The sequence below is a fragment of the Phaethon aethereus genome (genome assembly GCF_964289735.1).
Source record: "Phaethon aethereus genome assembly, chromosome: 3".
Lineage (NCBI taxonomy): Eukaryota > Metazoa > Chordata > Aves > Phaethontiformes > Phaethontidae > Phaethon > Phaethon aethereus.
In genome coordinates, this window is record NC_138576.1 from 129,292,711 (window position 1) to 129,310,028 (window position 17,318).

Genomic DNA, 17,318 nt, shown 5'->3' on the forward strand with positions numbered 1-17,318 from the left:
ATACCCCGTGCTGCAGAAACCAAATATGCCATTCACAGAGTACCGCCATACTGCACTTGACTCCTCAAGTTATCAGCACAGACAATTATTCATCAAGTGAAAATTGGCACATCAAAGTCAAATCAGAGAACAACAGTAAGGAACACCCACAGAAGGCTCTTGAGGAAGAGACAGCACTTTGGTTGACCGCATTGCCCTTCTAGAGTCTAATTTTACTTCTTCATACATATAAAAACATAATACGTAAAATGAAAAGTTGCCCTGCATCAATCCACAAAATGGGGGAATTTTAACCACATCAGCTCTAGTTTTGCAGGAACGTGTGGGTTCCGGAACAACCCAATTATGCCACAACATACAGCTGTTCTCTCACAATTATATAGCTGATGAATGTGATTTTGACACAAGGGATAACCTGTCCTTTTAAAGAAAACTCCGCATATGCCTTCCCTTTCCTTCTAATTTGATTTTCTAGTTGAAGATATCTGTTGACAGAGACATTTGTGCTTGAATTGAAGGGAGTGACTGCAAAAACCAAGACGACAGCTGTGCTGCCCAACCTAGGAACACTTTCTAGTACTCCCTGACAGAACGCTGTCTGGGCGAAATCGAACCACGTGCTCAATTCTGACCACAGATTTCCATCGTAGCAAACGCACTGTCCACGCACGCTGTTCCTGTTCAGTAAGATGACCATCACCTCAACTGCAGCAAGGTTCAGAGAGTGGCTGACACAGTCTCATCTTGACAGGTTTGCTTCACACTCAACTCACACAATCCATAATCCAGTATGTGTTATGATGTCCAGGTGTGGTCCCATTTGCAACAGCATCCTTCAGTGTGTTGGAAAGACTGATTTCAGCTGAAATTTTGGGCTATGACACTTGGAGGTATTCTTCTAGCAAGGGTTTAAGCAAGAGTTTAACCCTTTTACCATGGTGCCTTCCTGGTAAATGAGGAGTTAATCGATACCAAGTGGCCACATGTCTTAAGTCAACCACTGCTGTAGTTAGCTGTATTAGTTGTAAAGACTTGACATTACAGTCAGTTTAAATCAGAAGTTCATTAGAGTTTAAGACTAATCTCCTAGGACAGCTTGGTAACATTAGTAGAAGAGGAGAAGAAACACAACAAAATTAACTGACAAAGAATACGTTTGCAGCATGTTGCACTGCGGTGTCCCACAAAAACAGAGTGTGCCAGGAACCAGCTTCTCGACTCTGGGATGAAGAGTCCCACAGACCAACAGTGGGCACACAACCCCTGCTTTGTGAAAAAGCTTTTGTACCATGACTGCTGGTGGCATGTGAAGCAGTGCGCTGCAACAGCAGCTGGAGGGACCAGCAGGTTGACCTGGCACCTCTTTTTGCTGCACAAACAGGAAAGCACAAGATCAACCTCTGCCTAATGGAAAAAGCAGCATTAAGTGAAGTGGCACAACAAGAGAAAGGAGGAAAAAACCCGAAAGCAAAAAAAAAAAAAAGCACCTTGCTTTCAGATTTGCCAGGCACACCTGCAGAACAGCAACTGGGGAGGCCTGAGGCAATTTGAGGGTGAGGAAGGGCAGAAGATGAGGGGAGGAAGAGATGCATGAAAGAAAGCCACCAGACAGTTTTTCTGAGGCCAACAGATGGACTGGGATTTCATATCGATCAGTGGATTCAAGCCTCCTCAATTTGAAAGAATGACGGCATTGGGGCGTATTTGCATGTGGAGTGCTTCCTATACAACATAAGGTGCTCAGATGCCATGAGGACGAGAGCTTTCCAAGTACCTAATTGGCAAGATCAGCTCCATGTACATAAGGCAGAGAAAACTGCTTTGAAATAAGTACTTCCCACAAAGCTTCAAGACTCGAGCTTCAGAAGACTTGAAAAGCAGTATAGGGACTGATGGGCTCGTGAATACCTTCTCGCTCCCCAAAACCACACAGACTTTCTTTTTCTGGAGATTAATTCAAAAATGTGATGCGCCTCTGGTAGTTCTGCCTTTCCCGTTCCCCACAATCTTCTTTTTAGATCATATTTCTTGTTTGTTTAAAAAACCCACATGTTTTCCTTTAATCAAAGTTAATAGCTCCAGGCTCTCATATTCAAGCCATCTCTCCACTTAAATCAGTCCGATTCCTCACACAAGAAAGCCTTTACACCCACTACTCAACTACGCTTCATCTACTTTGGGAATGGACAATAAGTTTAATTTAGAGTGGCCACTGATATTATTTATTTGCTGTTTCACATGCGGCAAAAGTGCAAGTCAAGTATAAAAAGGCTGACAGCTTCACTAGGTAGTGATCTGGTCTTCCATATGTGACAAAACGTTGGAGCTCAAACTTTATCTGTGTCAGCTGTTTAAACTTCAAACACTTGCATAATTCAATATTGCAAGAACTCACATGAACAGTGAGAACTTCTTACTTTAAAGCACCTTTTTAAGGCAGTTTGGCCAAGCTTCCTCCTGTCTCAATCCCACCATTACAGAAACGCAGCTCGTGATCACAGGCGAAGAGACAGGACTCTTAACTAGCGTCCTTTCTGGGAGCCCGTCGCACAATCAATTCCTTCCCAGGATGAAGCACTCCAGGATTTATCTTACCACTTCCAGTGACCCACTTGTTCACCAAGCCAACAGCAGTGGCATCCCTGACCTCCTGCCCATCTCCTTCCACCTCTTTGCCCGAAGTTGCAACACCTACCGCAGGCAGGAAAAGCCAATACAAGACGGTGAATTAGCAGTTTCGGTTCAGTCTGGCATCTCACCACCAACCACAGCTCTTCTGTCAGTCCTACAATATCTCCTGATCTGCCACCATGCCTTGTGCATTAATTATTTTCTGTGGCCAGCATCCTCCTCTTGTTCTCTTCAGACACAAAGCACCAAAGCTTCTATTAAGTCTGTTGATACTGGTGATGCTGAGATTCAGCCACATACTGAATACATTCCAGACAGACACCAGGAACCCTTAGTAGACAAAGTGCTATTTTTCCCACTGCATTTGAATACTGGGCACAGTATTTAAAATGGGATCCCACTTACAGGCACATAATTACATTTTAGTACATTTTACTCCATCAGTTCCATAAGCGAAGAGCAATAGACAAGAGCAACACAAGGTTAATGAAGATGTATTCCTGAACACACTTTTTATTTGTGATAGTGCACCAGACCAAAACAAAACCGTAATATTTTTCAAACTCTGCAATGTAGAGAGCAGAATCCACTTACTTGACAACAATTTAGGAATTTGCTGCTGCCCGCTCAGAAGCGGCCTGGTGTACGGGCTCCCATAAGTTCCGAGAGGTACTGCATTGGCATACATTCCTGGCATCCCTCTTTCCCTTGGCATCGTATGGCTATTATGTGTAGGAAATGGAAAGGAAAAAGAATAGGATGTTTTTACAAATGCCATCTTACAACACAGCTGCTACCCAGCCCATCAAACACCCCAGCTCTCTCCAGTGCATCAATGGAGACGTGCACAAGCACGACGCAGTGACTCGCTTACAGATCAGGGTCCCAGGCACACCACAAACAAAGCACGTGTTTTGTGAGCTGGTTCCAGCAAAAATTCTGAAGTCTCTATAGCAAGCCACGGTAAGCAGAAAAAACACCTATTTCCTGCAAGCTGTGTAAGAGTTCAGTAAAACTGAACTGCTGTCACATTTCCTAATAAGTGAGAGTTGACAGATGCGGGATCTGCAAATATTGATGTGTCAGCATTTGCCAGGCCTTTGCTGCTTTTCCTGTGCAGAGCTACATTCACATTAAGACTTTGATGCTTGTGGTGTCTGCCACCTGGGCAGCGATTTAATGAGACATCATATGCGATCAATAATGCATATATATAAAAAAAATATATCTCTATATCTATAACTATGACATGGAAGAACAGAAGATGGTTAAGTGTAGCACGGGAACAATTATGCTTTCCAACACATGAATGGAGGGAAGTGTGTTGCTTTTTCTTCTTCCAGCTCCTCCAGAGCTGTAAGATGAAGAAGAAGGTGTTTTCTCTTCCTAAAGAGACACTCGTGTTCACCTGCTCACAGACTTTAATTTTATTTGCTAGTATTACAGTCTCCTTTAAAACATTCTCTTTTCTGGATCTGATAAACATATAGCTCCTTGTACTCCCCAGTAAGGAAAAACATTTCATTTTATCTGTAATACATAATCCCGGCTCATTCTCTCACCCTGCACTCAGAACCACTCTCATAGTACACTGCAGCACCTAGGAAGGTTACTCAGGCTTTTGGAGAACTAATAAAAACTGACTGTGGCAATGCCTTGAAAAATTACAATCAAACAGACTGTATGGTGAACACGTGTGCTTCAAACAAGGGTTTATAAAACCCATTTTTAAAAGCATAAAAACCATTACTGTCTTCATAATAATCAATTATCACTTGTATGCAATATTCTCATTGTACCTTCTGTAATTCAAACAAGTATCTAGCAAACAAGTGGGAAAAACTTAACGGGAAAGTTAGTTAGAAATATTTAGTAGAAAAAACCAGCACACAAAACCAAAAAACAAAAATCAAGAAGAATGCAAGGCATTATGGTAAAATCATTGTAATATACAGCTTTAATCAAATACGGAATTTAAATATCACATGCCAAAGTTTCCAACATGGAACACCTGAACCTAATTTCTGACAGAACATCCCCACACCCTTTGGGTAGGTTTTTTTTGTTTTTAAATTAAAAAAGCAATAAAGTAGTACAGTCCTCTCAGCAAGACAGTCTGTAACAATGCTGCCAGTCTTACCCTAAAGTTCTGAACGCTGACTGGTCCAAATGGACTGGTTTTCTGTCTCGATTAAAACCAAGCTGTGGTCTCCAAGGCCTGCCATCATTGTTGGTTTTTTCCCAGTCTCCTGGCTTCAGAACGGGAGCAGGTTTCCTTAATATTAAAAATAGTTCCATGAATACTTATCAGAGCAAATACTCAGATTAATGAAAGAAAATGGAATTATTTGTAAGCTGACAATTGATACTTACTTAGCACCAGGTAACACTGTAGCTTTGAAAACAAAGTCTTCATCAAATTGTGGATCTTTGAAAGAGATACTAGGAGAAAAATATTTGAGGATTAGGTTTACATGATAATTAAGACAAGCAAGATTAAAAAGTAATTGCTGCTTTATTAACAGTGACATACATAACAGAAGAGGTAAGGTTCAAGAGCGACAATGACTCAAACTGCAAAGTGCATTTCTTGCACATGGATATACTGACTATATTGGACTTGAATGTCTCCATTTTCCACAGGGTGACCTTTTTCCTCCTCTGTATCAATAGCCAGTCCAAAAGAAAGTTCAATGTCTAGAAAACAGTTAGTCCTATGTATGGTAATGAAAGTATCTTCTGCAGATCCTTGAGAACAAATCCTCTAGTCAAAGCACTGATTGTACTTGATTAAGTTCAAAGGCTGCCACAGCACAGACAAGAAGGGTATCAGCTTGCTACGCAATCTTGTCAAAAGTGTACAAAACTTAGAAGTGTGATTTCCTGGGCCAGGGAGTTTTTATCCTGGAAGGCGGCTTTGCGGTTGCACGCAGCTCCCGTGGAGGGATATACACCTGTTTTCAGTGACAGCTCGCAGACTCTGCATTTTGAGCTGTCTAGTATTAGACAAACTAAATAGCAATAGAACAAAAAGTGGCTGAAAGCTTAATTTCTACTGGTTACAATGCATTCTGTAATAGTTTGCGTTTGCTCTAGGAAAATTAATCCACGCTCCTAGCAATTCCAGTCTTCTGGCGTAAGTATCCAGATCTCAAGGTAGGTCCCACCAGGGACATGTTTGAAGTGCAAGGCACCAACCTGCTCCCTGTTCTCTCACTACCTACCATTTGATAAAGAAGAATGCTTGGGATACCAAGAAACGGAAAAGCAAACTACTAAGCAGAATAATCTCACTCTTCCAGCTGAAATACATCTATTTTTCAGCAGAAAATGAATGAGACTTGAAGGAAAGAATAATGGTCCCTTGGAAAATTCAGCCAAAGTCACAAGAGCTGAAGAGCAGAATCATGACTGCTCATACTATCCCAAAAGACAGAAAGAAAAATCCTTGCAATAGAGAAATGGACAGAAGCATAAAACAATTCAAACCTCCTGACAGTGGCAGATGGAAAGCCAAAAGCTACCTTTAACTCATCGCTCAAAGTAACTAAATCCCCATTTCAGAACATCCTTTCTAAAATATCCTGACAAGTCACAAGTTAGCATTTCTTACTGCCTGTAGATAGTCGCTCTAGTTAAACTACATTATGCCTCCTTGGAGGAAAAACATATGCAGACAGATCACAAGTGATTTTCAATGTCTCAAGTATCTTTTGCGACTCAAGAAGTGAAAGGTTATCAGCTCAAGCATCGTATACTTAGTTTGGCACAGTATAATAGGTGAGAAGGACATTAAACACACTAGATCTAGAAAAATTTGCTGTCAAGTGCAAGAGTAATTAAAATCTTCTGTGGCCACAAGATTTACTCTTGGAAACTCTGCATTGTTTTTTATTCATGATGAATTTTCTTATTATTCTCCCAAACATCACATTCAGGCAAAGTTAGTGTTATTCCTTTACTTCTTAAGAACATGAAGCTTATATTCTCAGGCATCCTCTGGGAATTGCTAGGAATAAAAATGAATAAAAATCTAAGAGGCAAAAATCAAGAGCTGGGGGGCTTTCAATCAATACCCAGTTTTGTCTTGGAGGCTTGCTCTCATGAACGTTTGGTTTTCTTTCATTTAAAAGGCTTGATACAGAACTTGATCGTTTGTAGGTGTTGCTCTTTGCTTGCCAAAGAGACAGAAATCCCAACAGAAAGCAAGCAGAAAAGCAACAGCAGGAAAAGAGGTATTTCCAAAGGGATGAAACACTCTGGGTTTGATGCCCTGAGAAATGACCATTTCTGACATCTCTGCAGGGCATGCCACCACACGCTCTGCTTAACCACCCCAACCCAAGCCTGCTGTGTTACAGCCTAGTATCTTGGACTCAATTCTCACAGAAAACCAGAAACGTTTAAAGTAAAAGCTTCAATTTTATAAAGAGACAGATTCTGTTGCAAATTCAGCAACAAAAAACAACAGAATAAACCAAGTTTTGATTGCTGTATTTTGTACGCCATTGCATTAAAACCCAGAGTCTACTTACCTGACTGCAGAATTTTGTGCAAGATCACGCAGCATCGGAACAGGAGACTCCACTGTCCTGGTAAAGAGAAAAACCTCTGTCAAAATGTCATGTGACATATTTCTCACCACCTGCTCCGCTTTCTCTGTTGCTACCACTCATGTTCCTCTGTCAACTAAGTCTGTGACACATAAAATGGATTTCAAAATTAACTTGCCTTTCCCCTATATCAAGTACTTCTATAAGCAATGGAGTTACTGAACCCTTATTTTCTTAATGTCATTATTTTTGCAGCTGATCTGTTTGGATTCTCTAGTGTCTAACAGTGGGTTCACACACTTCCCACTACCCAGTGCTATTCTGCACCTTGGAGACTTCCAGGTACTGCCAGGGTTTGGTTATAACAAGCCAACAGGTTCTAGGAGGGCAGGGAGAAGACCAAAGACAGACACACGAGACACCGTGAAGATGCAAACCTGCTTCACTAGGAAGAAAAAGTCTTTGAAGTAAAAGAAAAAATAAAAATAATAATTTAGTAGCTCTTTTCCACAACACTTAAGGAGTCTCCTTTCTAACTGAAATTTAACAGGCTGAAATGCCGTTGCATTTTAACCCTTCCCTTCTTTCCTCCAGAAAACTTTACCCCTTCAATTCAAGCAGTCAAACAACACGCTCGAGAAAATTACTCTTATGAATCAGAAACCAGGTTTGTTTTGTCCCGCGCACAGCAGTCACATACTCATGTTACGCAGAGGTCACAAGCTATATGCATATTGGCTGAACTTGATCCAAACCTTTATAGCAAAGTAAGACTTATTTTGAAGTGGTGATATAAATACCTGCTCATCTTCACAGAATTCCTAGAAAACTACTTCTCTAGGTAAAAAGATACCCATTTCTCACACCATATCTAGGGAAGACAATACCAGAAGAGTTTTCTTTTTCCTGCCTTGCTATTCCCTCCAAGAACAGCTCTGACTTGCTCATACTCTGCGCAAGCCATGACAAGAATAGAGAAGTGTGTATTAGTGAGGGTGACCTAGGATACATTATCAGTCCAACAAAATCGGAGTGTTTGTGCATTTAATGCAAATGAGTTACTGAACACCTGCTTAGGCCTCTAAGCAAAGTTAGATAAATGAATGCATATCCTACAATGTGAAGATTACACTGATAATTTCTCAAACTAAATGCATTATCTAGAAAACAAAAAAATATTAGCATTCGTATGTGTAGCTGGTAACAGTCCTGAATTTAGTGCTATAGTCTAAATGGAAAATGGCAAAATACATCTCTATCTGGGTTTTTTTCTTTAATGCAATTAAGATTAGCATATAAAATGTAGAGTTACTGATTTTGTTTTTTTTCAAACAGCATACACTATTGGAAGTTACAGATTGCATTAAATTAACATCCACACAAAAGCACAGAGGCCAAAACAACATGACCTTATGGAATAAGGCTACTGTTGAGTACTACTTTTATTATATAGTGCCTGTTTACCAATTAAAAAGTTCAAGCATTACTAAATACATAAAAATCAGTCTTCCATAGACGAAATGCCAAACAAACAAAAAAAGGACTGACCAGCAATTAAATACAGACATTAGAGCTCTTTAAAGATTCCTGATGCTGCTTTAAAAGCCTAGCTCTGAAATAACAAAAAAAAAAATAGGATCATAGAATGAAAGTTTTACTTGCCTTTTTACATACACTGATAATAATAGACACCTACTATGAAACCTCACAGAAAGCATGTTTAGCCTCAGAACTAAATGCATTGCCTTGTCAGGAATTTTAGGTTTCTCATTGTGGGCACAAAAAGATTTTTATTTAAACCGCAGACTTAACTGAAGGACATATCCTTTAGCATCAAACAACCCATACCAAAAGCTATACTCACTGATCTGGAAGAACAGCATTTTCATTCAGTGTAAGTTTTCCCTGGATTCCATGGCATAGCTCTGGGGGTATATCCACTGGCTACGGAAAAAGTAATTTTTCAGCTGAAGCACTTTGTTAGACCTCCACCCTCACCATTTATACAATCCCTTAAGAACAAGTACAACCTACCTCTGTATTTTTGGTCTTGTACTGTTCTACAATAAAGTCACAAAGTGGATGGTGTTTTCCAACAAAGAGAACATCACCACCAAGGCTATTTCTTCTACCTAGAAAAGATGAAGTGAATGGCATAAGAGTTCAGAGCAAAGAGGGAAGGAAGAATGGAAGGAAGGAATACAGCAGACCAGTGTATCGTCCTGTTGACATCTCCACAAAAGGAAAGCATCGATGTGATTTTAGGAGAAAGCTCAGAACGTTCCTTGGGAGTGTTGGAAAGACAGTGTCTCTGTCCAGAACAGGGTATCTCTGGTCACAAGGGTAGCTGGCAGACAGTAAAACAATAGGAATCTTGTGTTCAGTGAGAAGAATGTTGAATTTAGAACAGAATAATGCTGAAGATACAGATAGGCTGGGGAAAACAACCCAAGCCCCAAAACCACACACCTCCCAAGCAGCTTACCTACAAGAACTAGCTATTGATTTTGTACAATGGAGAATGTAACTCATACATTTGCCTATATAAGCTGAGCACGAAGCTTCATGTATCATAACTGGACACAGCCAGCCTACGGTTCAGAGAACAGCCAATACACCTATCAAATTTTACCACCAACTCTAACCTTGGAGACAGAATTTATTCTTTTGACTGCAACATGTTCATCTAACAAGTACTTTGACAGTGTATACTGCTGATGCTTTTCATACAATTAAGCTGCCACCTAACTTTCAGGTTAAGTCTTATGCAGGTCTACTTCAGCAAAATAAAAGTGAAAGCTACAAAATCAAACCCATTGAGGATCATTCTAATATCCAGCACCATCCATGAAGAGGCTACAGCCAATCCAAGCAAACATCTATTATACCTTGCTCATTTAGGGTGAAACACAGTAATAATAACAAGTTGTAATTGTTATTACATTACAATTAAATATCACAATTCTTACTTTCTTCAGGAGTGAGGTCAGGGTAGACTTCCTCCAGGGCAGCTCTAAGGCGTCGCTCATCAACAAATGGCAATAATGCAACACCTAGTAAAAGCAAAACATTTTTTCTTCCACACTCGTCAAGGGAGACAGACACTAGCATGGAAAGCTCCAATAGATTATTTACCCAAGAAACAACTGTTGCATTAGTCACAGAAAAGAAAACCCTACATTTTCAGAGGTTGTGACTCTGCAGGCTGCTTAGAGAAAAATAGTTTAGTGGTAGTGCAGCTTGAAAAGGCAACCTTATCTCCAAGCTCCTCTCCATCCTCATCCTCCTCCCCAGTCCTGGGTAGGCACTGGGAAGTAGTAACTGCTACCCACACCTGCCTCATTTAGGAACAAGACGAGCTCAGTAAGACAGTCATTATTTGTCTCATTTGCTACAGATACTCCCCTGACAGGACTCAATGCCAACTTTATTCAAATTCATTTATTAAGAGACAACAATGGAAGAAATCACTCCAAGTTCGGCAGTGAGGTGATACACGTATTATCCATTAGGGACTATTCACACCAGCTATTAATTTTACTCTGAGATAACATGGAGGCTCCTCTCAGGAGGAGCCTCACTAAAATCCCTCACTAAGCAGCACATCTCAGAGACCACTCTTAATCATATTGGATGAAGCTGGAGAATAGCCTTCCCTGGTATGCTCCAGTATATGTTTTCTTCTACTATAAAACCTGAAAAAAACACTAAGAAATTTACTATGAAAATTCTTCAAAGATTTGCTTCTGTTACCCTTATAATTGGTTGGAATCTGAAGTAATTATTTTAGCTTTAATTTTATTTCCTTTACCAAGAACACTAGACTAGCTTTTCCCAACTAAGATGACAGCAAAGGCTTTCTACAAAACTGATGTTTGTAGTTTCGTATTTGTGCCTGTACCATGTCTACTGGCAGGCAGATATTGGACACGTTTGTCGTCATTCCAAAGGTACAACATTCACAGACACTTTGGAATTCCACGGAGTTAGATTCCCAATCTGAAACTTGGTCTTGTCTCAAACACTTTTCCTTCAGAAGTAGGATCTTTATGTGGCTTTATTAAAAGAAATACTATTGTCCTGGACCTGAAGGGGACAACCTAAAACTTTACCCGTAGTGTAATTACACCAGAAGCCCTCTCCTAACAAAACCAGTTTGGAATAAGCCACAAATAAAGTGCTAAATATGTCAGAAATTTAACTGAATCAGAATATTATTTAGCCTACTGTAAAACAATGAGGAGCAGAGCTGTACAGCTTGCTGTTGCCAACCACACCAAAAAAGAAATCTGCACTGTCCCTGCTTATGAAGTATGAAGATAATCTCCATGCAGACTGACTACTGCTTTATCAAAAGACAGCACCAGACCTCAGCCATGTTCAAATTTCAGCTGGAACATAACTACTTGTGAGGGGAAATGGTGATAAGTCTACCCAGGAAAACAAGCGATTTATTTTCAGCTTCACAACCCACTGGTGGAATGACAACAAAATGGGAAGCGTTCATAACCCAGGAGATTGCAAAAAGGATCAATGTCAAGCTTTCAGAAGCATAATCTTGTCTCTAAAATAAAGATCTTCAAACATTTCATTAGAAGGACAAGGTATACGAGATGCTTTTTAAGAGAGAGAGTCTGTACTTCCAGCTTAGAAAGTATTTCTTGTTTCACAACTACCTTTTAAGGAGGAGAATTCCAGGTGTTAATCCAGAACCAAGAATTTATAATGCAATTATACATTAAAATTAATCAAAAGTAATGTTACAGGCTGCTGAAAGCATGTGGGAGCTACCTAAACCATTACCACTTTAGACTGTGGCTTTGATAACTGGACAAAAGAACCATGGAAAGTTGCCAGAATTACAACAGAGGTTAGAAAGGGTTACAGAGAGAAAAGCCTGCTATGCAACACTTCTTATAATAGCTAGGAATATTCTCTTTGATTTTGGAACACTGTCCTGAGACTTGTGTGTCTAACTGTGGCTATTTCAAAACACAGGTGAGTGGGGGAACATAGCCTTGGGGGAAGAATCACAGAACCGCTGATGTCAGCGGGAACCTCTGGAGATCATCTATTCCACCCCCTCTGCTCCAGCATGGTCGTGGGCTGCTCAGGTTGCCCAGGACCATGTCCAGCTGGGTTTGGAATATCTCCAAGGATGGGAAATCCACAACCTCTCTGGGTAACATGTTGCAGTGTCTGACCACCCTCACGGTAAAAATGGGCTTTCTTATGCTCAGATGGAATTTCATGAGATTCATTTTGTGCCCAAGTAATTATTTATACCTATAATTGAGATGTTACATTATTGGCTGAATACTGGATACAAAATTTAGCAGAGCTTTAAAATTAATACTCTCTAAAGAAAGAAGCAGCTGCATTAAATACTGTATCTGTTTTTTCATTCTTTGTAAGCATCCAAATATTTCTATATTCCCCAAAGCATTTTTCACAAGGTACTAATGAGCCACTGATTGAACAGAACAAGATCCATTAATTAAATGCAAAAGAGACAAATGACAATTATACAGTAAGGCTGATAAAAACAGAAAAGTGATTAATCTAGTGCAGGACAAATTAACAAATCTAGAATGACTGCTGAAATTAGTAGTAATCATCGCCAATCCTAAATCAGTTACTGAACCATAATTTGTTCTTCATATGAATTTCTTTTCAAAAATATACCTTCTGCAAAATACTTCTCCCCAACACCAAATCACACAAGTTACTTGTGTGACTTGGTGCGTCATTATCTCACTAAGATAATTTTCCATTTTCTCTCTGTTTTTAAATAGATTCCTAAGACTTAGGTCAGTATACTATAGCTCAAAAAAAGAAAGTTAAAATTTCACCTTGCCAAGCGTATTTCTTCCCATTTAAATCAATAGCGAAATCTTCAGGGTAGAAGTCAATTATGCTCGATTCCTGTATTTGAGAAAATTACAAAAAATCATTAAAGCCAATTATGAAATTGATTCAGACTGCCATGTAGTACTGTACTTCACAGAAGGCAAGCAAACACAAACCTAAGGAGGATGCAAAGAACTTGGACTAATAGAAGCATCTTTTATTAGATGCCATTTTAACACAAAGTGTGGTAGGGCACTTCCATTACTTTGAGTATCAAAAGAAGAAATTAAGCAGGACAGAATAATTTCAGATAACTGGATTAAGGTATCTGCTCTGCAATTAAGCTTTGCAAGGTTTCTATAAGAAAGTAAACAATGTTATTAAAGCGTAAAAGAGTCAGGAAATAATTTTTCTCTTTGAAACACCTGAATTCAAAGAATCCCTTTTAAGGGTCTTTGAAAAATCTCTGCAATCGACCAAAAATGTTCCCTCCTGGTCTCCATTATTTTTCTGTCTGAAGCAAGAAGCAGCAAGTCATGCTTCTAATAAAACAAGGATTCTTACCGGATCTGTCATGAGCTTCCTCCACGTTGGTGGCAGGAAATTTCCACTTGCAGCTGGAAATACTCCCATAAGTTGTTCAAGAGGCTTAAACTGTTGAAATTAAACAAGCAGATGTAGGACACTTCTAATGAGCTCTTAAATCATAAATAAATAAATAAATAAATAAATAAATGAATGAATGAATGAATATGTCCTACCGGCTTTGAGCCCTTCTCAAAATCTGAAGGCATGTCTGCAATACCTTCAAAGTCAGAAGCAAACGGAGCATAGTGAAAAGGGTAATACCAGTTCCAGGATGCACAGCCCTAGGACAGAGAAACAAAAGAAATAAAATCAGAGAAATCAGAAAAGTAAAACAAAACATAACATCACGTAGCCCAGTCACTAAAGATGACAAAAATTTAGCCCAGCATCAACCGGGAGAAGGAGGAGTCCCCATGATTAGAAAAGAAAGAGCTCTTGCCTCTAAAGGTACTCTGGACTTCAGGTTGGGACTTAACTTTTCAGAGCCAGACTAGAGCGAGTGAGTTCACTGGACAGTGAATGGAGACCTCGGGCATTTCCTCGGCAGCACAGAACAGCAGATAGACTTCTATGCCAAAGTACTCTTGCTATGTGCTAGGTTTGAGTCACTAAGGGAGACAGCCAAAGAGACAGGACCTAGCACCAGAACGACACAAAAGACCTTACAGCAGAATCTTAACCTTAGCTTCAGGACACTGTAACGTACCTCATGCCTTTTTCCTCCCCCTCAAGAAAAAAAAACAACACACATAACCAAACACACACCAGCATGTGCATGAAGTCCAATAAAACCAAGCACAAAAGTTTCTTGCAAAGAGTAGGAAATCACAGTCTAGCCATACAGTTAACCGGTCCCTAGGGCTGAGGAGCCTGTAACAACTGGACACATTTTCAACTTGTGTAGAGTCGCTACCACATCGCGAACAGGGAAGTACACACAGATGACACAGAGGGGGAATTCCAAGTTCTCCGTAATTGTATAAATGGCAGAATCGTGCCAGTCTGAAAGCCATTACAGAGGTCTGAATCGGAACAGAAGAAGTATTTTTCTGGCAGCACACAGTTTGCTCTACTGTTTTTCAATGCAAAATCCCATCACTAACTTGGGACCAGAGAACCCTGATATGATACACTCTACAAGGTGTGAAAATGTGAACAATATTTGTTGCAGGCTGAAAAGTATTCCGGTTTTAACTGTTACTCTTCTATTCAGTACAAGCACTAATACACACTTTGAGTAACATTTTGCTTTTCTCCTCTTATTCTTGTCTTGAATATTGGGAAATACAAAGTGCATTCACTTGAAAGAGGCAAAATAATTCTCAAAAAGGAAAAAGTAAAGTAAACTCAAACACATCAGAACACAATGCACCCTGTAAAGGAAACGTGGCTCTAGAAGGTCCAAGTCAAGTTTTCACCTCCTCAGCTATTTTTCTTCGCAGTACCACTTGAAACAAAAGCCTACTATTTTGACTTCAAATTCTGAATAAGTAAATGTCAATGAGGCTCCTCCAGCAATATTTTTGGTATAAAATTAGAGACCATAATTATTAGATGCAATTCTTCAGCTGGTTTCAGTACATTTCAAAAACCAGGTGGATTGGTTTCTTTCTTTTCCCCTTTTTTTTTTTTTGGTCTTTCCTCTCCAAACAGATGTTCCCACTAGTGGGACATGTTCTGCCTTATTAGCTTTTTATAAGAATAGAAAAACCCATAATATATTCTGTCAAAAGTTTTATGGACAATGAACAGTAGTTACTGGAAGCACTTCTTACTATGGTAAAAAAAACCCAAACAACAAAACAACCACAAACCAAACAAACCAAAAACCCTCTAGCAAACCTATTTTGAAATTCTCCCAGTCCAACAGCTTCCTCATCTAACTTTTATATACGGGCAGAAAGCGATTTGACAGCTGCTCCATACCCATACCACAGACTGCCCATGTAGAGCGGGTTACAGTATCTGGCCTACACATAGTTCTGTTACGCACGTACTAACAGCAGTACGTGCAAGTATTTCATTGCTGCGCTATTAGATCCACAGTGTAATTTTTATAAGGTCTAGAGAGAGACTTGCTTTCTTATAGAGTAATCTAAATATGAAGCAAAATGGCAAAAACAAAGCCCTAAACATTTGGGTACTTTCATCAAGCTTTCCTTCGGAACATCCCAAGCCAGAAAACATTTTCTCTAGTCATTTTTTCTTAAGGTCTTGTTGGCATTCCTCAATTTTCTTGAGAGCACTATGGTCCTGCCTGAAGCTGTCATCAACCTCACCAACTTATTTTCTTTGCAGCTGTAACCATCTATCACTTCTATATGCAGTCACTGCGGCCATACCATCTACAAACTCAGAAGGACAAGGAGTTACCTACATACATCTCAATGACTAGATTGGTTGTATAAGCTAAACTAGCGAGCACTGCATAGGGACTTGCCCATATTGTTCAAAGTTTGGTACATGCCCGTCTTCCAGCTCCTATACATTTAAAGCCACAAATCTCTCAACAGTGCACGTCCAAATGCAACCCTGGTCTGAACAGCTATGAAAGCACATCATGTCATCTGCACAAGGCCATGGCCACTGATCACAAAGCAATGAACGCGCACCCCATGCACACTTCTTTGAATAAAACAAATTTAATTTTACAGTCTTTAAATGAGTATAAAGATTTTGGACACCTTGTAAATATAATCTCAGTTTTGCCATATACTTCCTTCCTCTAAGCCCTTCAGTTTCCCTCAAAACCCAGACTACCTTTTGCAGTGGCTTTGTACTACTGCATCACTGAAGGTCACGCTGATACCTTTCCAGTAAGCAGATACCTACAGCTAGCTTGAAGATTTATTTACATGCTTTAGAGACATATAGGAACGCATAGAGTCCTAGGAATCTATCTTGCCACGGTTACCAAGATCACAGTTTGCTTTCAGCAGACCTTAACTGTGCGCAGGATCATGGGAGTTTCCACTTGTAAAGGTGTCCAGGTGACCTTTCTCCTTTGCAAAAGGAGCTACTCCAGGGTGTAGAGAGCTCAGCTCTCCTGCAGATGAACTGCAACAGACTTGCAAGCCTAACCTGTATGATTTTCATCCACCATAACATGCAAGTCAGAGTACAAACTCAACTAATTAATACAGTGGAAGGGAAAGGAACACACTCCCTTTTTGTTCCAAGGGGGGGAAAGGAAAAAAGGAGCACACGTTAAAATAAACTAACTTTAAGACGGCATAGTTTTTTGCAGGCATGTGGGCTATCGCCCTTGCCTGTGCTATAACTTGAACAAGTGTTAGCCAACTATGAAAAATGTGCAGTTTTATCACCATGGCACTGTGTTTGGGCTACAAAGCCCTGCTGAGATGGACAAACTTCATCGGCTCACACACATTCTGTTCCCAGGTCACACACAAAATATAACTTAGTCTTCGGGGCACGAAGCTAGTTATTAACCATGGGTGCAACAAACTCCAATATGTCTAACTAATCTCTTGCCAATCTGACATCTCAATTATCAAAAGATTTGAATCAGATACAGATACTTTAATCACAATGCACTTCATAGAACATCATTACAATCTATGGAGGAGACTGACAACTCTGTGCCTTTCAAATTCTTACTAGCATTTCACAGGCTTTGTCCTTTGTTCACTCATTTAGTCATTTGCAATTTCACTATGCATGGCTATGTATTGC

General features: G+C 39.8%; 1 protein-coding gene across 1 annotated transcript in view; it reads right to left on the bottom strand.

The window, feature by feature from the left end:
• The window catches only part of XRN2 (5'-3' exoribonuclease 2), a gene marked incomplete at its 5' end in the record, with an annotated part of 51,949 nt that overhangs the window by 14,159 nt on the left and 20,472 nt on the right, over positions 1-17,318 (bottom strand). Inside the window, 10 exons of the mRNA XM_081998042.1 lie at positions 3,226-3,353; positions 4,772-4,906; positions 5,005-5,073; positions 7,167-7,223; positions 9,049-9,128; positions 9,219-9,316; positions 10,154-10,237; positions 13,037-13,109; positions 13,599-13,688; positions 13,796-13,903. Of these exons, the coding sequence (XP_081854168.1) occupies positions 3,226-3,353; positions 4,772-4,906; positions 5,005-5,073; positions 7,167-7,223; positions 9,049-9,128; positions 9,219-9,316; positions 10,154-10,237; positions 13,037-13,109; positions 13,599-13,688; positions 13,796-13,903 (922 nt within the window). The remainder of the gene's footprint in view (positions 1-3,225; positions 3,354-4,771; positions 4,907-5,004; positions 5,074-7,166; positions 7,224-9,048; positions 9,129-9,218; positions 9,317-10,153; positions 10,238-13,036; positions 13,110-13,598; positions 13,689-13,795; positions 13,904-17,318) is intronic.